General features: G+C 34.4%; 5 protein-coding genes and 1 non-coding gene across 11 annotated transcripts in view; 2 read left to right on the forward strand and 4 right to left on the reverse strand.

The window, feature by feature from the left end:
* LOC105169276 (MADS-box protein SVP) overlaps positions 1 to 2,336 on the forward strand; it is a 7,395-nt gene extending 5,059 nt beyond the window's left edge. For 3 of the 5 annotated variants that reach the window (XM_011089643.2, XM_020695749.1, XM_020695750.1), the window contains 7 exons: positions 882 to 960; positions 1,175 to 1,236; positions 1,334 to 1,433; positions 1,525 to 1,566; positions 1,767 to 1,817; positions 1,927 to 2,051; positions 2,141 to 2,336. In XM_011089643.2, coding sequence (XP_011087945.1) covers positions 882 to 960; positions 1,175 to 1,236; positions 1,334 to 1,433; positions 1,525 to 1,566; positions 1,767 to 1,817; positions 1,927 to 2,051; positions 2,141 to 2,165 — 484 coding nt within the window. In that variant the 3' untranslated portion in view covers positions 2,166 to 2,336. The remainder of the gene's footprint in view (positions 1 to 881; positions 961 to 1,174; positions 1,237 to 1,333; positions 1,434 to 1,524; positions 1,567 to 1,766; positions 1,818 to 1,926; positions 2,052 to 2,140) is intronic. The other 2 variants (XM_020695751.1, XM_011089644.2) reach the window with 2 other exon arrangements.
* On the forward strand, positions 3,773 to 13,958 carry LOC105169277 (probable ubiquitin-like-specific protease 2A). 2 transcript variants are annotated; one of them, XM_011089645.2, is made up of 15 exons: positions 3,773 to 4,077; positions 5,524 to 5,768; positions 5,905 to 5,992; positions 6,067 to 6,116; positions 6,487 to 6,675; positions 6,767 to 6,818; positions 7,941 to 8,049; positions 8,580 to 8,720; positions 9,402 to 9,602; positions 9,685 to 9,740; positions 9,824 to 9,917; positions 10,547 to 10,637; positions 11,400 to 11,507; positions 12,728 to 13,066; positions 13,310 to 13,958. In XM_011089645.2, the coding sequence occupies exons 1-15, from the start codon at positions 3,834 to 3,836 to the stop codon at positions 13,715 to 13,717; spliced, it is 2,415 nt and encodes an 804-aa protein (XP_011087947.1). In that variant the 5' UTR covers positions 3,773 to 3,833; the 3' UTR covers positions 13,718 to 13,958. The 2 variants fall into 2 exon arrangements, with proteins under 2 accessions (XP_011087947.1, XP_020551252.1); XM_020695593.1 differs by lacking the exon at positions 13,310 to 13,958 and adding an exon at positions 11,689 to 11,730 and having other exon boundaries at positions 12,728 to 12,866.
* On the reverse strand, positions 14,310 to 14,381 carry TRNAP-UGG. The gene has a single exon. It is a non-coding gene; the product is annotated as a tRNA-Pro (tRNA).
* LOC105169447 (terpene synthase 10-like) lies at positions 14,747 to 16,973 on the reverse strand. Its single transcript, XM_020696053.1, has 6 exons — positions 16,779 to 16,973; positions 16,414 to 16,696; positions 15,704 to 16,301; positions 15,467 to 15,605; positions 15,129 to 15,377; positions 14,747 to 15,052 (listed from the first exon to the last, which is right to left on the reverse strand). The coding sequence occupies exons 1-6, from the start codon at positions 16,971 to 16,973 to the stop codon at positions 14,747 to 14,749; spliced, it is 1,770 nt and encodes a 589-aa protein (XP_020551712.1).
* Positions 18,913 to 21,356, reverse strand: LOC105169448 (terpene synthase 10-like). Its single transcript, XM_011089838.2, has 6 exons — positions 21,094 to 21,356; positions 20,741 to 21,023; positions 20,033 to 20,627; positions 19,752 to 19,890; positions 19,420 to 19,668; positions 18,913 to 19,305 (listed from the first exon to the last, which is right to left on the reverse strand). Exons 1-6 carry the CDS (start codon positions 21,331 to 21,333, stop codon positions 19,009 to 19,011), a joined length of 1,803 nt encoding a protein of 600 aa, XP_011088140.2. The 5' UTR covers positions 21,334 to 21,356; the 3' UTR covers positions 18,913 to 19,008.
* On the reverse strand, positions 23,340 to 25,972 carry LOC105169449 ((-)-alpha-terpineol synthase-like). Its single transcript, XM_011089839.2, has 7 exons — positions 25,889 to 25,972; positions 25,493 to 25,784; positions 24,682 to 25,057; positions 24,385 to 24,603; positions 24,090 to 24,228; positions 23,747 to 23,995; positions 23,340 to 23,654 (listed from the first exon to the last, which is right to left on the reverse strand). Exons 1-7 carry the CDS (start codon positions 25,970 to 25,972, stop codon positions 23,358 to 23,360), a joined length of 1,656 nt encoding a protein of 551 aa, XP_011088141.1. The 3' UTR covers positions 23,340 to 23,357.

Consider the following 26,209-nt stretch of genomic DNA (forward strand, 5'->3'; position numbering starts at 1 on the left):
ATGTGTCTTAAATTATAGTAAAATTAAAAATATACAGGACTATTTTGCATCCCAAGCAATATAAATGACTAAAATACCAAACAAACATAATTAGATAAAAAAAAATGCAATTAACCCATTTTTTAAATGATGGAAAAGAGGCAAAAAAGATATGAACTCAACAATTGGAAATAATAAGGATATAATTGAAGCCCTTTCTTGATCTTACTTACCGTTTCTTAATTCAAAATGTTTGTAACAAATGCTTTGTTTAATCTTCATTGATAGATATGATATATATTTACATGGATTAAAAGCATTTTCGTCCCCTAACTTCAGGCTATACTTATTTTAGTCCCCTAAGTTACTAGGGTTCCATTTTGAACCCGTAAAATTGAAAAAATCTCAATTTTGGTACAAATTTAATCAGAAAGTTGAGTCACTCGCCGGAAAAAGTCACATGCCAAGCATGTGACTTTTTAAATTGGGGCTTGCATTGTGATTGCTGAAAATAAAAGGCTTAAAGGCAATTTTTCGTCCTCTAACTTCAGACAATTCTTGGTTTAGTCCCCTAACTTCAGGCCATGTCTTCAACACATCATCTTTTTCAGCCAATCACAATGCAAGCGCAATTTAAAAAGTCACATGCCTGGCATGTGACTTTTTCCAGCGAGTGACTCAACTTTTCGATCAAATTTATACCAAAATTGAGATTTTTTCTATTTTACGGGACCAAAATGGAACCCTAGTAACTTAGGGGACTAAAACGATAATGGCCTGAAGTTAGGAAACGAAAATTGTCTTTAAGCCTATTTACATTTATCCTCTAATTGAGATTAATTTTCTGTAATGTATACATGGAATCCATATTTAGTTGTTTCCTTTACTTGTGGCTTTTGAAGTATGATGCAACTCATCCAAAGGCATAGTCTGCAGTCAGAGAAGTCTAATAAGCCTGGGCAGCAACCCCTTCATACTCAGGTACTCTAGCCTTGCTTCATCATGATCAAGTTGTAATACATTGAAATTCATAGGTTGTTAGTTTCTTTTCATGAAGAAACAATTGACAAAGCACTAATTGTACCAATATCTTTGTACGCACCGATTGTGAACAACATTAACGAATACTTGTTTCATGCGTGTTTCATTAACGTTCTCATGAATGATGAGCCGTTTTCTCTTGTTTGCTATATAGAGTGGAAGCAGTAACCATGCTAAGATCAGCAAGGAGCTCGGAGACCTGACTCTTGAGTTAAAGTTGCTTCATTAATCACTTCTTCTTTCATATCAAGATCTTTCTACATTGTACTTTTGAATACAAGCGAAGACTAATTAAGAACAATTGTTATGGTAGGCAACTTATGGGTGAAGAGCTCCAAGGACTTGGCATGAGTGATTTGATGAAGCTTGAGAAATTGGTGGAGACGGGATTAAACCGCGTTGGGAAGACAAAGGTAATAATTTCTGTTGTGTTTGTAGTATTATTAATTACTGTTTTCGCTGCATGTATAGTTATATAACGTTTGCATGTGTAATTATGTGCAGAATGACAAGCTCTTGAGCGAGATCAGCAAGCTGAAGACAAGGGCAAGTTCTGAAACCTAACTTTTCGTCATGGCTGCCTATATCATGAGTTATACTAATTAGTTTAGGATTAATTCATTATGATGGCGCCCTTTTTAGAAAAGTTAGTATTGATGATTGTAAGTAAATTGTATCCGTCTCTATAACATCCTAAGCAAGTGATCATGTTCCGGCTATATACATACTCATTCTCAAACATGCAGGAATCAGAACTAATGGCGGAAAACGCACGCTTAAAACAAGAAGCTAATCAGGTGGATGTTCATTTATTCTCTCCATCTTCTCTTATTTCCGTCGTCTCCTTGGTGTGATGATGTATCAAGTAATGAACTTGCCTCTCACATTCTTGAATCAATGTTGTAGAGGCAGAAATTGGGATGTGCAAGAAACGGCATGGAGCAAGGAAATTCAGCCGAGTCAATCACCAATTTTCATCAGGACTTAGTCCATCGTCCTGACGAGGACTCTGACACTTCTCTCAAGCTGGGGTACGTACGTATATATTGTTACATCCAAATGACCTTTTCTTCCATATCTAATCTTATTGTTGATAAACTCATGATGCCCATTCTTGCAGCTTACCTTTCTCCAACGGTAACTGATACTTGCTAGGGTTTTCGACTCATTTTCCCCTCTACCATATCCTAAATTTAATTACTGTGGCATGTATATTTGTTGTGTAATTTTAGTGAGATTTGGAGTTCTGTATTTGGACACAATCACACTTCTTGCCTTTGTATCCACACTTAAACCATTGTCCAATACCTTTTTTTCTAAGATAAATCCTTAATATATAGTTAAAACCAAACATAATTTCATAATAAATTGCTATTTCATTTGCTCTACAATAATTTATCTGTGCAAACCTTTTGTATTGAATTTTGTATGTAATTAATTTTGTACATGTATCGGATCTACCTAAATATCAAATACCTTCTCGTAACAGCCTAGTGCAAGATATTTATTAATTATTCAGGGAGTTTTGTAATTTTTCAAATAATAAAATTGTATTTATAATTATTACATAAACTCTCTTGTAATTTACCCAAGATATTGAATTTATTCAAAATGAGTTTAATTTAAACTATATATGTATATATTTCAAAAACATTGTAGGACAAAGAAGAACTTTTCTTTACTTACAAAAAATGTTTGAACAGCCTCACTTATAATTATGCTACTCCAAGAGAAAGATCGCGTTTCGTAGACACCGCAAAATCGTGTTAAATATTTTAGGCGATTGAAGCAATTCACAGAGAAGGTTTCGCCATGCTTGCTTTTGTTTTTATTTCTAAATTTTGGTTTGGTGAAAATGACAACATATTTAATCCATTGATAAGAATGCGTTGTTTTATTTTGTTAGCTATTGTGACTCATATAATTATATATACAACATAGATTTTAAAAATAAAAAATTAATATATGATTAAACACGGATCAAAAGAGTAAATATTTTAGCAGTTAAAAGATGATTTGATTATTTGAATAAATAAATAATATTATTGATACAAATATTTAAGAATATAAAATAATATTTTAAAATTTAGTGTTGCTGTGTTGGGAGGAAAAAATAATTTTTTAAATATATTAGTAATAATAAATGTGACACATATCATGCATGTGTATAAAATTCAACAATTATTTAAATAAAATATTTATATTATTTAATTTTTATAGAATAAAAAAATACTTAAAAACATACATATAAGATAATAAATTAATATAAATATTTTGATTTATATTAAAAACATTGATAAGGAAGATAATACATAAGTTGGAAAGATTAACAAAATGCATGAGAAAAAAAAAACAAAATTATCGAAAAGTAGTTATAGAAGATCATAAAAAGTGAAGAAATTAAAAATAATTAATAAATTTTAAAAAAATTAAAAATAAATGACAGAATAAATTATATAGATTACTAAAAGGACCGTCTCAAATAATATATAATTTAATATTAAATAAGATGTGATAGTTATATATAAATATATGTTTTATTAATTTAGAATTGATATTTGTGTGGTGTCAAGTATTATAAAAAATATATATTTATTTGTGTATAAAATAGTCATGGAATTTTTTTTATATGTAAATATGTAAAAAGGTGATGCTTGGAATAAAAATAATAGTAAATCGTTTTAATTGAAATACGTATAAATAAATATATTTTTCTTTATATTCAAGTTTTAAAATAAAGGCGTTACAGAGACGAAACTTTCCAGTGTTCGAACTGAGAACTCTTCTCCCATTCTCAAAGTTGAGTGATCACAATGGGAAAGAGGAGAAATGCCAAGTATAAGTCATTCACTGCCGGTGAAGTTAGTTCCGCCGGTGCTACCTATGGCGGCGGCTCGAGCAAGGACGACAAGTTTTCGGTGTTTGAGTTCGCCGATGATGATTTGCGCGTCGAGACTGAATCCCGTAAAACCCTTGCAAAATTTGGAACCAGAAGCCCTAGCAAGAAACCAGCGCATCATCATCAATCCGTTGACAAATACTTTTTTCTTGAGTACTGTAAGTCCGTGCCCGCGCGAATAATTGTATTTGGGACGTTAAAATGCTGTTTGTTGGATGATGGGGTGGTGGTGTCTATGCTGATGATAATTTTGTCTGAATGATGGGGTTTGGTCAACTGTTTTGCATGCTTGCTGAAAAAATAGCCTGCTGTTTTAACGGGGGATTGTGAAAATTTGGTTTCTTGTCGTCCAGTTGATTTATTGTTACCGAGATCTTTTCAGACTGTGGATAGGATGTGGGTATAATTAAATTTCATAATCTATTGGGTAAAATTCACGCCCCACCTTTCTCAATAAATTGCTTGAATGAGAACCAAGTATGAGAATTATATGGCTTAAGTTGAGTGCTACACTGGTTTCTGACGATAAGAATCTCGACCATTTGATAAATTATTGTTGCTACAAACTGAATCATATGAACTAATGTTTTCTAAAACAGGTATATGCATTAGTTGGTGTGTTCTACTCTTACAATTAAGTGCCTAAACCTTAAAAAGAGTCCATGATATTGACGGTAATTGTCCATTGATTCCACGACATTAAAGTTCAACTACTCATGTTGATAACAAAGTGATAATGATTAATTTAATCACACTTCTCCGTTTGATTAATATTTTCTTTCAAATAATAATGGCTCTGACGTTAAAGTGTGAATGGCATTAAATCTGCAATTTTCAATCTGTGAATTTCATGTAGCTTTTTTCAATTGGTTAATGTTGTTTCGATATGATTTCATTGATTTTATAATTCATAACTGCTAAGGAATATGGATATTCAGTGGCCAAGTGAAAGAGTTTGTAGAACTTTGATGAACATCAAGGATTATGTTCAGGATCTTAGTTTTATCTAGGAATGGGAAAATGAAAGGTAAAGTGAAAAAAGCATTTTCCTTCCATTTACATCTAGTCAGATAATAACGATTTAGAGCATCATTTCAAGATCATCAAATATCTTAGGAACGGAAAAAAATTATGAGTAGGTTTGGTTCAGGACAACAGGAGGTAGGGTTTCACTTGTTCGAGTTCAAGCAAAGTTAAATTGGTTAGCTGCCCAATAACTGAAAAAGTTTCTATGCTACTCATACAAGTTACATTTTTAACTTGGAATTTAGTGTTGGTAAGAAATCCATTCTTAATGTAAAGCCATTGCGCAGTTATCAGGGGTACTAGTAGCATCAGCATTCATATAGAAAAGAATTCTCCTAATTAATTTTCATGAAATACTTCTCATTATTCACTAGAAAAATTACCAATAAATGTCAAAATAGAGATTAACTAGTTTTAATAATTTTACGTAACCCTACTAACTTTTGTTGTTAATTTCATTTCTTCTCTGCCTTAGCTTTATCATTATCATAGTGCTGCACTGATTCTGGGTTCCTTAATCATTTCATTTTGTAGAAATATTGATACGGAATTGTGAACTTCACAAATATCTTTTGCAGTTGCACGAGGAAACTTGACTCAGCAAAATGATTCCGAAAATGACTTCCCCGATGTTGATGTTACTGATGGTGTTCCTACAGATAGAACTTTTGAGATGGACGTCAAAATATCACCTGGTTCTTTAAACTATAAATCTCATGCTTTTTCTGTCTTAAAGCATCAGGTTTTTGAATCTCCTTGTGTATCAAAATCCTGTGAACAGGGAAACACAAAACCTGGAGGTTGCACAACTGGCACGAACCATGTAAATAGTTCACTTAGTATTTTATCTCTTATTTCAGCCATGTATTTGATTTTTGGCTTGGTCTCTTTATTATAATTTATGAATTAATTTCACTGATGTAAATTTCTGAGGATTGATTGGTCCTCCTTGTATGAAGAACGAGGTATTTAATGTAGATTCTGATGAAGATGAAAGAATGGAGTTCAGATCACCATCTTCTTCTTTTGCGCTAGCAGATAATGCAGGTTATTTGCGCATCATGACCGACATAATTTCATAGCATTTACAATGAGTTATCTTGATCTCATTTCTTTTTCAGGTTCATTAAAGGAACAATCATCAGATTGTCGTTCCAGGAGCAATGATTGTGTGAGTGTATTACTATGAAGTAGTTGTTGGTTTAGATAAAATTGTGTAATGACTTAAAGGATGTGAGGATACTAGTTTCCTTATATGTTGCGTGCTACTGCAATCTTCAAATTCTTATAGAGGATTTGAAATCAAAGTAAGCACTTTCACGTGACAGTTAAGAAAAGACTTGTTTATATTTTTTATTATGTTACTGGAATCTTTAAATCTCCCAACTTACCCCTACACTACTTAGAAGTATGCAGTGAATTTCTTCTTCTTGTTGGGGATTAGAAATGCTTGTGTACCGCTTGTCCATCTCTCTCGCCCTCTCTTACCATAAGCGGGTCGTTTTTCTTTATTTATGCATCTCTTTCATTTTGTTTTGCAGGAAGCAGTAGTGGTCGTTGCTCCCAAATATGTCAAGTATGGGGACAGGTATTATACAAGTTGTCTCTTGACCTTTTCTCCGAGGTGCATCAGACTGGAAGGATCACCCCTTGGCGAGACGAAGAGACTGTATTACCTTGAATGGCCGACCTTCAATATCTCAAAAATTGAGTATCAAAAATGTGAAAGTGTGAGTTCACCTTTCCTCAAAGAAGTTTTCTGTTTTGATGCGGATTAGAATCTAGTTTTAGCTTAAAATTTTCTTCACTTGCTGAGTCTAGGTTAAGGCCAATGCTGTGAATCTACACTTCAAATACAAGGACACAAATTCAGGTGCATATGCTATTATTTGTCATTGATCTTGTCATAGGATTCACCTTTCCTCTTTATACTAATCTCCAATGGCTAAGATTCAACATTCATTTGCATTTTATCTTAAGATGCTATACTTGTTTCAATTCTTTTCAATATTGTGTGATATTTTATGGATGATCGTATTTCCCTTTCTTAGTAATTTGTTGTTCTGTACTCTTTTCTACTGTTACTGTGAGGGTTAAGAATCTTCAGTTTGCCTTGACCTTGCTTTTCCATAAGGATGTGCCTTTACATTGGTACAATTTCAAGAAGAATATATATTCCATTAGGTTTAGCTTCAATTCCTTGTGTACATTGTATTACTGCTACGAAGATTATATTTAATCATATGCTTGTTTGGCCCCTATTCTGGTTCATGGAATGCTTAAATATGGAAAATATAATTCTCTTTTTTCTTTGAAGAAAAGTGGAGGCTGGTGCATGGTGTTTTCCCTTTTCATTCTTTCAGCAGTTTCTACCTTCCTGATGGGCCTTCTTTCTTCTTAATTTCTTAAGGACTTGGATCAGATGATGGATTTATTGTCAATTGCATAGAAGGAGTGCACAGGTTTTCAGGAAATGTTTTTTGGCAGGAAAACATAATTGAATGAGAGGTTGATAAGCAAAAAATAGTCACATTTAGTCGTTGGGTAAATTGGAAGTTGATTATATTCTAAGTTTGTTACTTTGAGATATCAATACTTTTTCCCAGGATATAGCTGGTTCTTGCATCTTAGTTGCATTGTTTGCATATATAGCGGTAGACCATGTTGACCTGATATAGATGATCTATTATAAAATCGCAATCTATATCATATTCCTCATGCAAATAGAATATACCTAGTTGCTATAAATAGGTACCCGTAACGGTAGTGCCTATTAAACTGTTCGAATGGATTAAAAACTGGCATCAATATCATTTTTCCTTTGCATAAAATGTTCTCCACTTTTAATATTTTTCTTAGACTTCGTATTACATTCTGATGCACATTTCAACTCAATAAATCTTAAAAGTTTTTGAAGTGATAGTCTATGCATGAACATGTATATTCTGTCAGTTGGTAATATAATTTGATTAAGGTTTTCCCCAACTGGATGCAGGCACTATGGAACTAGAATTTGTTGTTCTTGATGATCAGTGGTCTGAAAAGCAAGAAGAAATTAAATCATTGGATGTGAAATATAAAGCCTCGTGGGAAACCATTTTAAGGTACGTGTTCGTAGATTACAGAGTTTTTCCCTTGAAACTTTTCCCTGTTTCATGTTCTATGGTGTCTCATATGTGGGGAAAGGTTTACACTTTCTTGTCTTCAAACACTCCTTGGTAGTTAAGATCCCCAACTGAGCTAAATATGGAAACTCTTCATGTTATCTTTCAAAAAATGAGACATCCACAGTGAATTAGGGCAGAAGGGTTAAACCAGAAGCTGTGAGTGGGTTTAGTTAAATCGAAAGAACTTAACAAGGAAAGTCACGCATGATCTTCCTCATTGTTTGATGTGAAGAACTTTTTCAATGAAAATTATTTTTGGATAAGACCAAGTTGAGATTCTTTTTCTCAAAATCAATAGTAATATTAAGCAAAAGAGTAATTACCTTTGCAGCAAGCATTTGGTTGGTCCATAAATTGTGACTGGCTGTGTCATCTCATAAGCTGCAGTTTCTGTTTCTTTTTTATTTTATTTTTCTTATTCATTTTTTATTAAAGTAAGTACTATTCAAATTGTCATTTGATTGCAGTAAATGTAGTTTTCATGAGTCCTTTGAAGAAATAATATACCCGGATGGGGATCCTGATGCCGTCTTCATAAGTAGAAAGGATATTGAGCTATTACAGCCAAGGACTTTCATCAACGACACTATCATTGACTTCTATATTAAGTAAGTTTGCAGGTCTGGTTAATATTTCATGACTTTCATGCTTAACTATTATTGTGTGAAAATCTTCACTTCCTACATCTTCAATACTCGTGAGAATGTCTATAAGAGTTTGCTATTTCCTGGGTGTACTAGTTGTTGACAATTTTGTCTGTCCTCTTGATTCACTTCAAATGTATGGCTTACAAAATATGATTTTTCCCATGTCAGTCAAGTCTAACACTTTTCTTTTGGCTTTTGTTGCTTTCTTTTTCTTTCTTTCTGTTTGCTTTTTTTGGTCCATTTTAATCAGAAGATCTTAACCCTTCCCTGATCATGATCTTTTCACCCTCTAAATCAAGAAAACAAAGATCATTTTTCACTTGTCTCCATTACTGTTCCATGGATAGAATTAGATAGTTTTTCTTTCTATAGAACTGCCAATCCTTTGAGCACGAGAAGTTTTCATCTCTCTACTAGATAAACTTAACTAAATTTAAATAATTCATATAAAATGTTGTACCGGTTATTGGCTACACAACACATTATAACAGATTGACCTTTATAGATAATAGGCATGCATAAATCTTTAACTGACATTATGAGACTACTCGAGTAGAAGTAGTGGTGCCTCTGCCAAGAACACTAACTTTTCATTTACCAAATCAAATAATTTATAACCGACAACTTATGGTTGAATGACAGATATCTTCTCAATAAAACCAAAGCAGAGATGCGGCATAGATTCCATTTTTTCAACACATTTTTCTTCCGGAAGCTTGCGGATATGGATCAAGATCTGTCTAGAGCTTGGGAAGGAAGAGACGCTTTTCAACGTGTTCGTAAATGGACAAGGAATGTAAACATTTTTGAAAAAGATTACGTATTTATACCTGTAAACTTCAGGTAATAAATGCTGTCATAGAACTTTCAAGTACATATGTTTTATTTAGTGGGTTTTAGAGTAACTTCGTCTCTCTTTTGGTAGCCTGCATTGGAGTTTGATTGTTATCTGCCATCCTGGGGAGGTTGCCAAATTAAGAGGCATGCTCTCCACATCATCTTCTGCAGTTTGTTTATTTAGTCAGTGCTACTTTTTTCTCTTCAACTTGGGTATCCTTGTGCAGATAAATTTATGGACGACTCATCCAAGCTCCCGTGCATTTTACACATGGATTCTATCAGAGGAAGCCATAGAGGGTTAGAGAATCTTATTAGAAGGTAAGCTGTTGGCAACTGATGTTCTAGACAAGCCATTATACTGAAAGCAAATGGAAACTTCAATGCCATTATTGTAGATTTGATGTATGGCAATTTTTATTCTACATCTTGTCTGGTATTGCCAGATGCAAGCTTTTTGTAGAATGAGTGATTTGTGCTTGCTACACGCTTTATTTACACTCTAAAGGGTGTAAGTTATCTGAAAAAAATTTAGATTCACATTACAATGTGGTTATTTGGGTTTTGGCTAGACCATAGAATTTTTTAGAAACCTGGACAGGGAAACTTTTTAGATTACTCCAGCATAGCACTTTATCTTATCATCAAGAATAAAGATAAATGAAATAAACAAAGCCTCAACCCCAAGTTCCTTGTACCAATTCCTGATTGGTGGGACAAGCAAAATAAAAAAGTATGTCATCTATACTGGTCCTTTTGGTTTGCAGAGAAATATCAGTATTCAGCACTCAGAATTACAATGGATTATCTTTGTGGTTTTCAGATCGGTTGTTTACTTGGGACATTGTTGAGCATCCGCCACCTTCCCTTGGGATTTCTTGTGTTTTGGCAATCTTGAATATATATGCATACCAGAATCACATCAGACTTTTCTTATCTTGTAATGGCAGTTACTTGTGGGAAGAATGGAAAGAACGACACAATAACCAGGAAGAAGATATATCAGCGAAGTTCTCGAATTTAGATTTTGTTGCACTTCAGGTTCTCTTACTCTGCCCTCATTCCATCTCCGTTACCTTTGTTAGAATAATCCAAGAGTGAATAAATACTGCATGATGTTATTCTTGATCTGGAGTGGTTTTTGATGGAAAAGATGGTACCAGTTAGCAAGCTTAACTGCTTCATTTTCTTGTGGGGTGAATAATGTGACATTTCAATAATCTTCTCTTTTTTCTTTTGAGGGGACATTTTAATACTCTTCTAACAAAGTGAGTTTTTTTTTTTTGGATGAGGGAGGGCCCCCTCATTTAGTTCTGGGAAAGGGCAATTAAAGTTAGTTTTGGGTGGTGAAATTTGGGACTTTGTCTAATTTTGAAGAGAATATGTAACTGGTGGAAAGATTGTAATGTAAATATGAGTTCTTGGTCACAATGTTGGTCTTTCTGAATTTTCCTAACTGACATAGACATAGAGCTTTTATTGAGATAAAGCTTTTATAGTCATTTAGCCGTTTTCCCAGATTTCCTTCCCATGTGCCGGGCGCTTGAAGCAATTAATTATAATCTGATGAGTGAAGGCTTGGAATCATCTAGAATGAAGCTGTTAGCAGTTAATGTTGGTACTTTTTTATTGAGACCCTGAATTTGCATGCGAAACTTGCCAACTAAGGCAGCCACAGACTAGCATGCAGCCTAATTTTGTCTGTCATCATTATTAAATTGCCTAACACTTATTTCTTTTCCTATTTACATAAGCCAATTTAACAATCTAAGTTTCCTGTTTCCTTTTCATGTTTTGTTTCAGCTGCCACAGCAAGAAAACTCGTTCGATTGTGGCCTTTTTTTGCTTCACTACGCAGAGCTTTTTCTGGAGCAGGCTTTGAACTTCAGTGACACTAAATGTATTGACTATGTAAGTTGTCTCATTTGGACATTGAACATAGATTATTCTCTCTTCTGAAAGTCAATTGAAAGGGTACTACCTATTTGACTTCTGACTTTTTTGCTTCCTTTTGGTTTAGGACTTCCTAATCTTTTCTATTTTTGAGCAGTAAAGACTACCATCTGTCCCTAACTTTATCTACTTTTGCTAGGCTCGGAGTTTTAGAGGAAAATTAACAAGATGGAACTTCTGAGTATGTTGCAAAATTGCCTTCAAGTAGTGGTTGCAAGTTAGTAATGTTGTTTTATTATTTAAAGAAAGATCATATTATGAATACGAAATGAATCTATTTTATAATATTCCCAAAAGAAAATAGGAGTGACAAAATCTAGAGGTAGTAATATTTTGTTCTGACTTAGTTGTCGTCTTATCTCCTTTGGAAGAGGAAAACTTGATTGGTAGAACAAGACATGCATTAGGTGATATCTGAGCACTAGTTTCTGTACTCCGAGTAGCTTTCTTGAGTTCAGTATGATAAATATGGTTCATTTAATGATGCTCCAGTTCAAGTTGTGTTGATTAAGGTTTTAAGCATCATATGCAGTTAAGCTAAAAATGTGACCTCCATTTGTATTTGTCCTTTACGTTTCTCAGAATCAAATTCTCTCTGGAATTTATTTGTTAAATATAGTACTGTCACTACATGTCCTATTGCTTTTCATCGATCAAAGTGGATGCTTACGTTCTTAAGTAAAATGAGAGCTCCTATCAGTGTGATATATTCTATAATTTTTGAAGGTAATGCAATGATATGGACTGTATTATTTTTGTGAATCATTTCACATCCATAATGTATGAAAGAATTGGCCAAAGACTATATGCTTTATAGGTGCGTGGCACATGTGAAGCTTTATAGGAATTTATTCATGGGAAGGTGTATCTTTGAAACATCTTAAAAAGAAGGAAGATATTGAATTGAATAACAGATGAAATGGTGCATAGGGTTTGGCGATGGGCATGGAAACATTCTCCCAATGGAATCTTTTGTCTTTTATAGATTCCAGGTTAAGCATTGACTTATCTACCTGCACTAAGAAAGCATTCGTGGTTGTTACTTTAGTTTCCATTTGGATTTTAATTACTTGTAGTTTTTGCTCTTGCTGCTCTTTGGGAAAACCATCTGTGGCATTTCTTTATTTTCATGTTGGAAATTGTAGTGCAGGAGAATATAACTTTTTCTTTCTGTGCAGCTTAATCAGGATTGGTTCCATCCCGCTGAGGTATCTCTCAGAAAACGCGATCATATTAGGAAAGTGATCCACAGAATAGTTGAAGATAAGGCCATGAAAGATGCTTCAGCTGTTTGTAATAACCAAGGTCTTCAAAGTGGTATGAATGAGGGAGACAGCAGTGCACATTCTTTACAGGAGAATGATGTGAAAGAATCATGTCTTGGTATTGAGTTCCCTTCCAGTGATAATTATGAAATTAAGGAACAACAATCCTTCAGGGACATTTTAGGGCAAAGGACTTCTCATAAGGAGCTGGTGCCAATTAATCAATTCCGTAACATGAGGCTGCCGATGGAGGTAATCCCTTGCGAACAAGCATATATTTTCCTCGCATAGAAACATCAAGATAAGGTGTAGTTGAAAAATCCTCAACTTCAGGGTCTTGCTGGCTTTCTTTTTCCTCTAAATGGCAGGTGGATATGGCATTTCTGTGTGGTTTCTTGTGTTCAATACTTTCCTATGCATAATTTGGAAAAATATTTCTCCTCTAACTTGCTGTCGAACAACCTATACATGTGCTAATTTTTATATCTCAAACAGGAAGGACCTGAGAAGCAAGCCACTTCACCAGAGTGCACTATGAACAGATATCGAGCTGATGAAGATGACAAAGCGAGACCTTCCCATTGTTTGCTTAGTAGTTTCAGGATGGGTGAAATAAAGGCTTCACAAGGAACTTCTAAAACATGTACTGGCAAATCTCCAATTATAATTGATTTACAGAATGATGAGGACTGTGTTCCTGAAGCTGCATCCGCCCTCAAAAGGGATAAAGAAAGGAACGATGACTCTTCAATGTCGAGTGAGGATCTTGCAACATGTGTTGTTGAGGATTCTGAAGAGGAATATGAGACATCAGAAAGCGTCAGAATCAATAGGAGGCCGACCTTGCTGATATCTCCAATTCGTATCATTAAAAAAGCAAACTATGCAAATACTGTATCATAACTGAAAGGGAAACAAAATGCTAACAAGATGGAGTTAAACCTGGCCGTGAAGTTATACGAGCAATAGCATTTTATGAGAGTGAATGTAGAATACTGATGGCTGGGACCATTTACACCATTATTATCCACCTCGTGTTTTGCTTTATTCAAAACAGGGGGTGTGTGTGTGTATGTGATTCTGTACATGCACGGAATTGTATATATAGCTGAATGTTGGAGTTCTAATATACAGGTTTCCAGATGATTGGTATGTATATATATATATATATATAAATATTTCCTTTTTAAGGTAGCTGGTCCTGGTGTATTGATAAGGATCAGTTTTGGGCAGCACCATTGGAGTTCCTCCGTTGCTCTAAGGATGGTTCGTTCAGAAACTGGTAGTCTAACATCAAAATTATTATTTCGTGAACAAAGTGCAATAGTCCATTATTGCACCTTAGGGGGAAAAGTTGCAGAGAGTTGAAAAAGGATTTGGGTGGGAGATGGATATATTAGATAGCTAGGGAGTTTGTATTGTCTTTCGTGATCAAGTCTATCCAAGCCGGATATATCGATAGGGGCTGATAATTAAAACAATTACCATTAAGAAAGGGGCATTCCGAGAATCGAACTCGGGACCTCTCGCACCCAAAGCGAGAATCATACCACTAGACCAAATGCCCACTTCGTCCTCACAACAGAAGTCATATAAGAAGTGGATCTGCTGCCCTCGTTGTGAATGATCATTGACCCTGCCCCTTCTTTTCTTATTTCTATTTGTGACGAGAGTGCTTAAGTGAGAAAAGCGATCTGGCGGATACTGGTAATGATTAGATAACTGGGACATCCGTCCTTTTCACCTCTCTATATGTATGTGCTCTTTTGATAGAAAGAGAAAGATGATAGGGTGAGTATCACAGAAGATGGACACATCAAAGCAATAAGATAAAGAAGAATGAAAACCAAATGAGAAACGCGTCTAGTACCAACTGCTTAAAGTGATACATTCACAAATGAAAAAGGGTTTAGCCACATAGGAATATTTGAACTAGAAGATAGGTTGAAACAACAAAGTTGGAATGCGTTCCTTGATCTGAGGAGTCTGAATTCCATGCCCATCTCCATGCTGGTAAAAGTATTGCGCCGTTCTCCCAAGATCAGCTGCAATTCTAACAAAATCTTCTAGGAATGGAGAATCATCAGCTGCAACTGCTACTGCTGCTCCTTCATTCATCTTTTTCCATGTCTCATCTATCAAATATCTTACATACTCTTCTGCCTCTTCTCTACTACCACCCCTTTCATTCATATAACACTCTACTGCTTTTGCCACATCCCCCCTTTTCATCTCAGCCTAGTTAAATATTAATCGTCATCAACAAAACATCATCTCTAATACTTGTACACTAATTATACGCACACGTACGTACCGGTGATGTTGCTATATCATCTGCAAGCCGCATAATCATTCCTGAATACCGAACTATGTCTTGATACTTATGCAAGGATCCAACAACCTCATTCTCTATTCGATTCGCGGCAGCAAAGTATACATGCGATAGTGTCAGAGGAGCTGATACTGAAATCCATGCGTTATTCATATATTCTTCTAGTGTTGGTGTATACCCTCTGAAGTACCATTCCGCCTCTTGTAAATACGTTCTGCATAAATCTGCCCACTGCAATAATTTATTGATTTTGTACAAGATCCATCATTATAACACCATTAAATTTCAAATATTAATTCAAAATTTAGTTGACATATTACTGATTTTCTTAAATGTGGAATGATGACAAGTCCTTGTTGTTTCAGAACATCATATGCCGTCTCATTGATGAGGTTGTAGAGTGCTAGATAACAGATTTGCATGTAGTTCGGAAGTTTGTCAATAGCTTCAACATCCCACCTGAAAAATCAGTCAGTTTCCTTTTATATATATATATAAAAGGTAATTCAAATTAAGATGGTTATGTACTTATATGTTTGTAATGAAGTATTTCTGACCTTCGAATAGCATTGTTGAAGAGTTGTAATTCTTGGAGGGTACCATAGACATCAAATATATCATCAATTACTGTTATGAGAGCATTGAGCTTTGCAATCATCATTCTTGGATATCTATGTTCAGGGTGGAAGAAATATCCAACGGTCCAGAAGTAACACTCCACCATCCTATCCCTCGCAAATGGCAGATTTTCAGCTATCCCTGTTTGCTTCCACCATCCGTAGACGTGTTTGAGCTCTTGTTGATGTGTTGCTTGAACGATGTTGAAGTCCAATTTTGCGAGTTCAAGTACAAGTGGATTTACATCTGGTCGCCTTTCATATGCCTCAATGAACCATCTTGCATTTGGCCTTTCTACCCTCCAATGAATTGGGAGCTCCAGAGCATGGCGGACCAATATCGCCAAATTCTCATCATCAATATTTTCATCAAACTTTTTCTGCAGAAAATTGGTGGCGAATTCTCTTGCCAGATCCAAGGTTTTTTCACCTGGTTTCGACAAGAAAGAAGCTTCGTATAGTTGTAACAACCCTTTTGTATCGTGGGCAAGATTTGAATCAAAATCTCCTTTCTCATTTCTGAAAGTGTCAAACGTCTCTGTAATGAAAAAACAAAAAGGCTAATTTAGCTTCTGTTTTAGTTAAACTTATGTTCCAAATTAGCTTCAATATACGGTGCGAGCTAACAAAAAAATGTCCAATTACAGCACCTTGGGAGACAGCAAAACCATGTTGTCTGAGGAGTCTGAATTCAAGAGCTGTAGAGTACAAATCCTTTGCCTTTCCCTCAGAATTCTTCCCTGCATACTTGTGATCATATACAGAAGCCAAGATTTGATTGATCTCATCCTCAAAATGATAAGATATTCCAAGCCTCTGAAAGTCATCAACCAGCTCCAATTCTTCAACAGTTGACAGTACTTCTTTCTCCTGCACCAACATCTTCTTCACTTCCACTTTCAGCTCAGAAGCCCTTCTCAGGTACCTTTCTTCCTGTGTATAGACAATATATTGCATGTTATAGACACACACATACACACACGGAGAGACACAGTCATACATACGTACCGCGTACTCGGTGTTCAAGGATTGAATATAATCGAAGCAGTTGAAAGGAGGGAGAGCAACAGGCAGTGGCAGCAGCTGTACCAGAAGAAGATATGCAGCGTAATCTAAAGGTTTTCTTCCTGCTTGCAAAGGTATCAAGATTTTGAGTAGTTGTCTTGTTAGGAATCATGAACATCTTCATTCTGATTGTGGTGGCAGCCATTGCTTAGTACTCAATCGCTTCTTCTTTTCTTAATTCCTTTTTCTTTGGATGCATAGTTTGTGCATGTGTGTGTATATATATATATATATATATATATATGGGTCTTTTTAAATTTTTCATAATTATGAATATTTTTTTTTTGTTATTTTTAGATGACTGTAGCTAGCTTATATCCCTTGCACCCTGTCCTATTGCAAGACTGAGTGGTTATGGTTCAATAAGTGACTAACCCTTAAAGCCCATAGCCACAATTTTAACGTCCGATCCGCCATCCAATTCCAAGCTCTTTATTATGTACGCACCAGTAATTACTTTATTTCTCATCCAGACCAATAAATTTTTTTATTATTACACACGTTTCATGTTTGAATTATAATATTATTTGATTAATAATTTTTAATTATAAAAAAGAATTACACAATATGTCATTAATTACATGTTAATGTAATTTCATTGAAGTATGATAGGAGACTTCAAGAATTTAATTATTTAATAATATCTCGATTACCTCTAAAATTAATAAAGTAATATCATCAATTTCTAGATAAATTTTTCGGATAGTTACATCTACATTCCTTCACCTTTTATTTTTTTTTTTGCACAAACCATTTGTTTTATAAAGTTACAAAGATTACCTATCCCAGTCTTTAAAATCAAATTATCCTATTGACATGATCAAATTTTGATATCATTTGTCAACGACAGAAATACCCTTAAGATTGTTTATGTAATTACCAAAAAGGTGGAGGGGTGTTAAAATAATATATATGGATGAGTCATATGACTCCATATATTTTTTTATTATTTATATTTATTTTTTAATTTAAATTTAAATTATTTTGTTAACTTTTTTTAATTGAATCTTTATATAAAATTGTATATTTTAATAATTAAAATATTAAATTATTTAATTTATATATTAATAAAAGTAATTACTAGATTATAAGTTTAAATTAAATTTTTTTATAAATGATTTAAAATTAGTAAAATTAAAAAATTATTTATCCTTAATTTTTATTTATAATTAAATTTTATTAAAATTAATAAATAATAATTCAAAATAATTTATGCAGTTTATATAAATCAAATCAGAATTAGTAAAATAAATAAGTTTATGTATTGAAAAAAACATTTTAAACTATTAAATTAATTTTTTTTTTAACAATTATCCTTCTTCCCCAACCCTATTTAAATCTATTGGATTCTTTTTCGCCTTTTCTAATTAAGATGAAAATAGGTTTTGAATCTGTAGCACAATTCATATATTCGAAAGAAATTCAGAATTTTATTCAATAGATTTATCTAGGGAGAATTCGCTTTTTAACAATTATCCTTCTTCCCCAACCCTATCGCTATGCTCATTCTCAATTCCTACCTGTGCCCTCAACTCCTACCATCATGGGTTTGTATGGTTGCAAATGGATTGGATCGAATTAGTTGTAACAACTTTTTTCATTTAATTTTGTCTCACAGACGACGGTTATGATACTGTAACATCAATTTTATTGCTATACTGATAATATCTCTAAACTGTTTTTCTTATATATATATTATCCATAATATATTTTAAAACATAAAATATCATTTATTATATACATGCAAGGACGGCGTGCAATGATGACTAGTTTAAACTAATAAAAAGAAAATCCCATTTCTACTAAAAAATATCCGTTACTTACACCATGTGATACATTTGTTTATATTGTTCTTATACATAATATATTTTAAAGCGCAGAAATTTATTTATTATATGCATACCAAGAGCGGCGTGCCATAATGACTATTATATATAATAAAAAAAGGGAAAATAAATAGAACATTAAATATTTAGATTCGTCTAGATCAATGCTCATTTTAACCAAAACGTTAAGCCATATTAATTAACCTCCAGGTGGCATAAAAATATTGACATTTTCAAGAAGCTGTGATATTTTTTTTATTATAAAATGGTTTGTAGAGAGAGAGAAGCAATTATTTTAATGAAGGTAAGTACTGAATTCATTAAAATACAAATGAAAAAAGTAAGGGTTTTGGACTAGAGAATTGGGTGAAATAGCGAACTTGAAATACGGGTCTTAATATCACAATTCTGAACTCCATGACCATCTCCATATTGGTACATATATTGCGCCATCCTCCCAAGATCAGCTGCAATTCTAACAAAATCTTGTGGGAATGGAGAATCATCACCTGCAAATGCTTCTTGGTTCATGTTCTTCCATGTCTCACCTATCACAAATCTTATGTACTCTACTGCCTCCTCTCCACTGCCACCACTTTCATTCATGTAGCACTGAATCGATTTCTGTACATCCCCTCTCTTCACCTCATCCTGATTAAATCTTCACTCAATTATTCATCAAATATTGTGCTATAGTCATTAGTTAGGAATAATTATATTAAGGGAAAGTTGCATTTTTGGTGCCATATGTGCTCACGTACTTACCGGTGATGTTGCTATATCATCTGCAAGCCGCAGAACGGTTGCTGAATATCGAACTAGGTCGTGATACTTATACAAGGACGGAATAACCTCCTTCTCTATTGGATTTGCTACAAGAAAATATGCATGGGATAATACCACAGGAGCTGATATCGAAATCCATGCGTTATTCATATATTCTTCCAGTGTTGGTGTGTACCCTCTCAAGTACCATTCCGCCTCTTGTAAATACGTTCTGCATAAATCTGCCCACTGCAATAATTTGTTTTGATTTTGTACAAGATCCATCATTATTAAATTTCAATTATTAATTGAAAATTTAGTTGAGATATTACTGATTTTCTTAAATGTGGAATGATGACAAGTCCTTGTTGTTTCAGAACATCATATGCCATCTCATTGATGAAGTTGTAGAGCGCCAGATAACAGATTTGCATATAGTTTGGGAGTTGATCAATAGCTTCAACATCCCACCTGAAAAATCGGTCAGTTTCGTTTCATTTTTTTGGATGAATAAATGATACATATATATGAGTTTCGATATGATATCAGGATAGGACTTCTTTTATTTAAATTAATGTAATAGTGTGTGTAAATATATATATATATTTCTGACCTTTGAATAGCATTGTAAAAGAGTTGCATTTCTTGGTGGGTAGCATAGATATCAAATATATCATCAATTACTGTTACCAAAGCATTCAACTTTGAGGTCATGATTCTTGGATAACTATATTGGGGATGGGAGAAGACTCCAGTGGTCCAGAAGTAACACTCCACCATCCTATCCCTTGCAAATGGCAGATTTTCAGCTATCCCTGTTTGCTTCCACCATCCATAGACGTGTTTGAGTTCTTCTTGATGCGTTGCTTGAACAATGTTGAAGTCCAATTTTGCGAGTTCAAGCACAAGTGGATTCACATTTGATCGTCTTTCATATGCCTCAATGAACCATCTTGCGTTTGGCCTTTGCACCCTCCAATGTATCGGGAGCTCTAAAGCATGGCGTACCAATATCGACAGACTCTCATCAACCTTTGCATTAGGATTTTTCTGCAGAAAATTGGTGGCAAATTCTCTTGCCAAGTCCAATGTCTTTTCATTTGGTTTCGACAAGAAAGAGGCTTCATATAGTTGAAACAATCCTTTGGTGTCGTGGGCAAGACTTGGATCAAAATCTCCTTTCTCATTTCTGAAACAGTCAAATATCTCTGCAATGAAAAACAAAAAGGCTAATTCAGCTTCGCTTTTCATTAAACTTATCATGATAACTCAGCTTCAACATACAGTAAAAGCTAAGAAGAAATGGTCCGATTTTAGACACCTTGAGGGACGATAAAACCATGTTGTCTGAGGAGTCTGAATTCAAGAGCTGTAGTGTACAAATCCCATTCCTTGCCCTCAGAATTCTTCCCTCCATATTTCTCATCATACAAACAACCCAAGATTTGATTGATCTCATCATCAAAATGATAAGATATTCCAAGCCTCTGCAACTCATCAATCAGCTCCAATTCTTCAACCCTCGACACTACTTCTTTCTCCTGCACCAACATCTTCTTCACTTCCACTTTCAGCTCAGAAACCCTTCTCAAGTATCCCTCTTCCTATACATACACATAGCATGCATATTAACTTATGATAATCTCCACAAAGACTATAGCTATACGTACTTACCGCGTAATGGGTGTTCAAGGATTGAATATAATTGAAATCCCAGAGGGGAGGTCCGTAGTTTCCCGAGCGCCGTGGAGTTGGAACATGGTGTTGCAGTTGAAAGGAGCAACAGCGAGGCCTTAAAATGAGGAGACTAGTAGCACAAGATATGGCGGAGCAATATCGTTTTGAGTACTCTTTCCTTCCCAAGATACGTTCAAGAGTACTAGGAATCAAGACCCTGTTGGCACCCATATTCATCTATTAATCTTTCTTCGTGTTTTAGTTTTGGATGATCAATTTATACTAATCAACGAAGATTGTTTAAATACTAAAACTATCCTAAACTGTGCGGGTGTGGTAGGCTGATCTTCCTTGTTTAGTAAAATTTTTTTATAATTCTAAAAAGATAAAAAAATAAAAAATACATAGAACAAAAAATATATTTAAGACATTATCAAAATTATTAAAATAAATTTGCAAGACTAAACTTGCAAATGCTCATTAAAAATCTATTGGGAGGGGGAGACATGACTATGCATTAACATAAAACAGTTGCAAACACCCCTATATACAGTCAAAGTCATCTAAAATATTCAAATCGAGATCGACTACTCTATTGTAAACTATTATTGGATTTCATTTCATTTAATATCCAGAAACTTCTGACAGACGAATCGAATGTTTTTAAAAAGGTAACATAGATTTATTACAGTACTGCTTTAGATTATAAAATGCAAATTCTACTTTTCACGACAAAAGATGTTGGTTGCAGATACGAAATTTGTTAGGTATGATACTGCATGAGTCATGTGGGTTTGTGGAACACCATATCCATATTAATTATTTCAAATGGTTCACGCTGTTTTAGTTGCAATCAGTAATAATATATGTTACATGTTTAGCAAAATCTTGGAAGCTATGTAGAAATTGTATGTATCCACTCTCACCTTCTTTAATTACTTGTAATTTATACTAAATTATATAAAGAAAAGGCCGTTCATACTTACAAACGACAGTTAATGACATTCAATTGCACCAATTTTTTGTGAAGTCAAAAATGCGCTTCAACTAATAAGATAACTACTTATTCAACTTCTTAAATTTTACATTAATTCATAAATTAGTTTTTTTTAATTATAATATAGTATATATATATATATATATATGATGTAAGATCCACTCACTTGTCTAATTAGGTGGACCCAACCCTTGATGAGTACGATTAATGAATTACGAACTATAGGTTTTCACGTTATCCTCATTGAGTTGGTTTAAGTTGGCCCAAGTTAGCTATAAACACTTGAATCCTCAGTTGTCGGGTACAATATATCTTGTTTATGTATTGAATACAATATTGTTTTAAGTAAGACCATTAATGAGGTTGATGTAATGAAACGATCTTCTCTACTAGCACCGGTTTCGTTCATGTGACACTCGACTGATTTTGGCGTGTCCTCTCATTTCATCTCATCCTAATAAATTACTTAATTCAGCTCATCATGATCAAAACATCAAGAATAAATTTTTCATGATTGAACTAAAACTTTATAAATATCCATATGCTTGCATGCGTATATATAAAATGTAATTTCGTAACTAAAGTCTTTTACAAGCTTCCCCAAAAACATAAAATTAATCGAGAATTTCTATGACATACGATAGAAGTAGGAAAATCATGTAGTTATACATCAGGTACTTCTTATTGCATCTGTAATTGTTGATAAAGAATCCTAATTATCTTGAAAATGGTTTCTAATCATATTGAGTAAATATATAATAAAAGGGCGGTCTAAGATGTGCCTTATTTTTTACCATCATCTTGGTTTCACTAGAGCAGTAGACAAAATTTCGGACTTTGTTACACCTCGTGGAGTTTACTAATATTGCTTACAGCACATGTGTACTAATTTCAACAATCATTACAAGAATATGTTGTCCACGACTCCTAAAAGAAATTATATATCTAACTTGTTTAAATATCACATGCATAATGGAGCAAATTAAATCAAAATCAGACATGCTCTTTTTCAAATTTAAACATTTCATTGTACATCTACTACCATAATAGTAGAAGAGTCACAACGACCATGATAGTAATAGTAGTATTAGTAATTAGCACCACTCTACTATCATAGTAACATATATAATATATTATTTTAATAGTTTGGAGTTATATATATATCTATAATTTTTATCACCATGCAACCAATCCCACTTATTACATATATAATAAGGACTTGAGGCAGATCACACAGATGCATAATTTCGGACACGGAATTCAACTACAGAATAGGTTGAAATAGCAAACTGGAAGTACGGTCCTTGATATGAGAACCCTGAACTCCATGACCATCTCCATGCTGGTACATATATTGCCCAATTCTCCCAAGATCAGCTGCCATGCTCACAAAATCCTTTGAGAATGGAGAATTGTCAACTGCAACTACTTGTGCATTCATTTTCTTCCATGTCTCATCTATCACAAACTTTATATACTCTCTGGCCTCCTCTCTACTAGCACCGCTTTCGTTCATGTAACACTCGACTGATTTTGGGGTGTCCCCACGTTCCATCTCATCCTAATAAATTACTTAATTCAGCTCATCATGATCAAAACATCAAGAATAAATTTGTCATGGTTGAACTAAAACTTTAGGCAATGTACACGCACCGCTGATGTTGCTAGATCATCTGAAAGCCGTGCAATTGTTCCTGAATATCGAACGATGTCGTGGTACGTGGATAAGGCTTGAACAGCCTCCATGTCTATTTGGTTTGTGTCAAGAAAATATGCATGGCATAGCATGAGAGGAATTGTTATTGAAATGCATGCATTATTGATGTATTCTTCCAGTGTTGGTGTATACCCTTTGGAGTAGTAATTTGCCTCTTGCAAAAATAGTGCGCATACATCTGCCCACTGCAAAGGTTATTTTGAGAAAAATGTTACACAGTTTAGTAGTTAAATAATTGAACATTGAGTTAATTAGTTTGGAGTAAAGTGCATATGTTACTTGTTTCTTCATATGTTGAATGGCGAGAATTCCATGTTTCGTGAGAACATCGTACGACATCTCATTAACAAGGTTGTAGGCTGCAAGATAGAATATTTGCATATACTCCGGGAGTCTCTCGATAGCCTCAGTATCCCATCTTCGATCAAGAGGAAAAAAATGCAGTTATTTTCTTTATTTTTATTTTTTTTTAGCGAAATGCAGGGTTATGTAGGTTATTATATTACGAATTTCAATTATCAAACTTATACCTATTTTGAAGAAAACAATATCTTATTTTGTAATAATTTCTAACCTTTGAACAGCATCAGTAAAGAGTTGGAGTTCTTCTAGAGTACCATAGATATCATATATATCATCAAGAACTGTTGTTAAAGCATTGAGCTTTGTGGACATCATTCTTGCATATGCCTGTTCAGGCCGGGGGAGGTATCCACTGCTCCAGGTGTAAGCTTCCACCAGCCTATCCCTTGCAAATGGTAGCTTCTCAGCTATGCATGTCTGCTTCCACCATCTACATTAAAATTATTATCATAAGGTCAAATTAATCATGTAGTTCTATATAATCAATTCAAATGAGCGAATTAATGACCTTGAGAGGTGTTTGAGTTCTTCTTGATGCGTTGCTTGAACGATATTGAAGTCCAATTTTGCGAGTTCAAGCACAACTGAATTTACATCTGATCTTCTTTCGTATGCATCGATGAACCATCTTGCGTTTGGCCTTTGAGCCCTCCAATGTGTTGGGAACTCTAAAGCATGGCGGACCAATAACGACAGGTTCTCATCAATCTTTTGATTAGGATTTTTCTGCAGAAAATTGGTGGCAAATTCTCTACCCAGATCCAAGGTCTTTTCACCGGGTGTCGACAAGAAAGAAGCTTCATATAGTTGTAACAATCCCTTGGTGTCGTGGGCAAGACTTAGATCAAACTCCCCCTTGTCATTCTTGAAACAATCAAATACTTCTGTAAGGAAAAAGTACCAGTTTAGCTTCTTCCTATCCAATAAATAAACTATATGAGATTTGGTGAAACTCATAATTTTGATTGTTTGAATTAAGGGAGCTTAGCTGCTAAACACAGTCTTTTTTCCACCAAAACTCGTTCTTGGCAACAGTAACCTCACTAACGCGCTAGAAATTATCAAGAATATTATAAGCCAGGTAGCTACCTCCACTGATTATATTAAACCTTAATTTATCCGCACCGGATCAATATTATAGGTTGGCTACAACATAGTTCATAAATCCATCAAGTTTTGGTCACTGCAATTAAGTCCCGCGTGACATTCAAGTGACTTTTTCATTAGACCACCTTACTCACTACGTTTCAATTCTGTTTCAACAATACACAATGCAACATATATAAAGTAAAAGAAAAGATCCAATGATGTTATAGCACCTTGAGAGACGGTAAAACCATGTTGTCTGAGGAGTCTGAATGCAAGAGCTGTAGAGTACAAATCCCTTTCCTTTCCCTCAGAGTTATTCTTCCCCCCTGCATATTTCTGCTTATACAAACAACCCAGAATTTGATTGATCTCATCCTCAAAATGATAAGATATTCCAAGCCTCTGCAACTCATCAATCAGCTCCAATAATTCTTCAACACTCGACGCTACTTCTTTCTCCTGCACCAACATCTTCTTCACTTCCACCTTCAGCTCAGAAGCCCTTCTCAGGTACCTTTCGTCCTATATATAAATTAACGACATTGCATGTTCATTAATTTCTAGCTTACTAACAACGTTGCATGTGTTACACACACACACACACATATATATATACACACACGTACTGTGTATTCGCTGCTCAAGGATTGAAAATAATTGAAATCACATGTGCTGGACGTGGGAGGAGGGCTGGTCAAGGCCAGTGACATGAGCTGCTGCAGTAGAAGCCATGCGCCACACTTTTGAGGGTTTCCTTCCGAAGCAACTAATAAGTCTATTATGAGTAGTTGGCTTGTTAGGAATGATGAAGAGGCGCATGCTCGTTGTGATTGTGATGCCACCCATTCTTCAATTCTTGCTTGTTTCTCCGATCCTCTTGTAAGTTTATGAGCATGCTTTCCACTAATCCACAAGTATATATATAGTTTAAATAGTAACTTTTCATT

This window comes from Sesamum indicum, linkage group LG8, assembly GCF_000512975.1.
Source record: "Sesamum indicum cultivar Zhongzhi No. 13 linkage group LG8, S_indicum_v1.0, whole genome shotgun sequence".
Lineage (NCBI taxonomy): Eukaryota > Viridiplantae > Streptophyta > Magnoliopsida > Lamiales > Pedaliaceae > Sesamum > Sesamum indicum.

Coding starts and splice junctions, on each gene's coding strand:
- LOC105169277 (XM_011089645.2), top strand. CDS start 3,834: ATGGGAAAGAGGAGAAATGCCAAGTATAAGTCATTCACTGCCGGTGAA. Junction 6,676..6,766: donor AGTATCAAAAATGTGAAAGT/GTGAGTTCACCT, acceptor TGCTGAGTCTAG/GTTAAGGCCAATGCTGTGAA. Junction 11,508..12,727: donor ACACTAAATGTATTGACTAT/GTAAGTTGTCTC, acceptor CTTTCTGTGCAG/CTTAATCAGGATTGGTTCCA.
- LOC105169447 (XM_020696053.1), bottom strand. CDS start 16,973: ATGGCTGCCACCACAATCAGAATGAAGATGTTCATGATTCCTAACAAG. Junction 16,302..16,413: donor TGGTTTTGCTGTCTCCCAAG/GTGCTGTAATTG, acceptor TTTTCATTACAG/AGACGTTTGACACTTTCAGA. Junction 15,606..15,703: donor TTCAACAATGCTATTCGAAG/GTCAGAAATACT, acceptor CTGATTTTTCAG/GTGGGATGTTGAAGCTATTG.
- LOC105169448 (XM_011089838.2), bottom strand. CDS start 21,333: ATGAATATGGGTGCCAACAGGGTCTTGATTCCTAGTACTCTTGAACGT. Junction 20,628..20,740: donor TGGTTTTATCGTCCCTCAAG/GTGTCTAAAATC, acceptor TTTTCATTGCAG/AGATATTTGACTGTTTCAGA. Junction 19,891..20,032: donor TTTTACAATGCTATTCAAAG/GTCAGAAATATA, acceptor CCGATTTTTCAG/GTGGGATGTTGAAGCTATTG.
- LOC105169449 (XM_011089839.2), bottom strand. CDS start 25,972: ATGTCACTGGCCTTGACCAGCCCTCCTCCCACGTCCAGCACATGTGAT. Junction 24,229..24,384: donor TTTACTGATGCTGTTCAAAG/GTTAGAAATTAT, acceptor TCTTGATCGAAG/ATGGGATACTGAGGCTATCG. Junction 23,996..24,089: donor TTCAACATATGAAGAAACAA/GTAACATATGCA, acceptor TAACCTTTGCAG/TGGGCAGATGTATGCGCACT.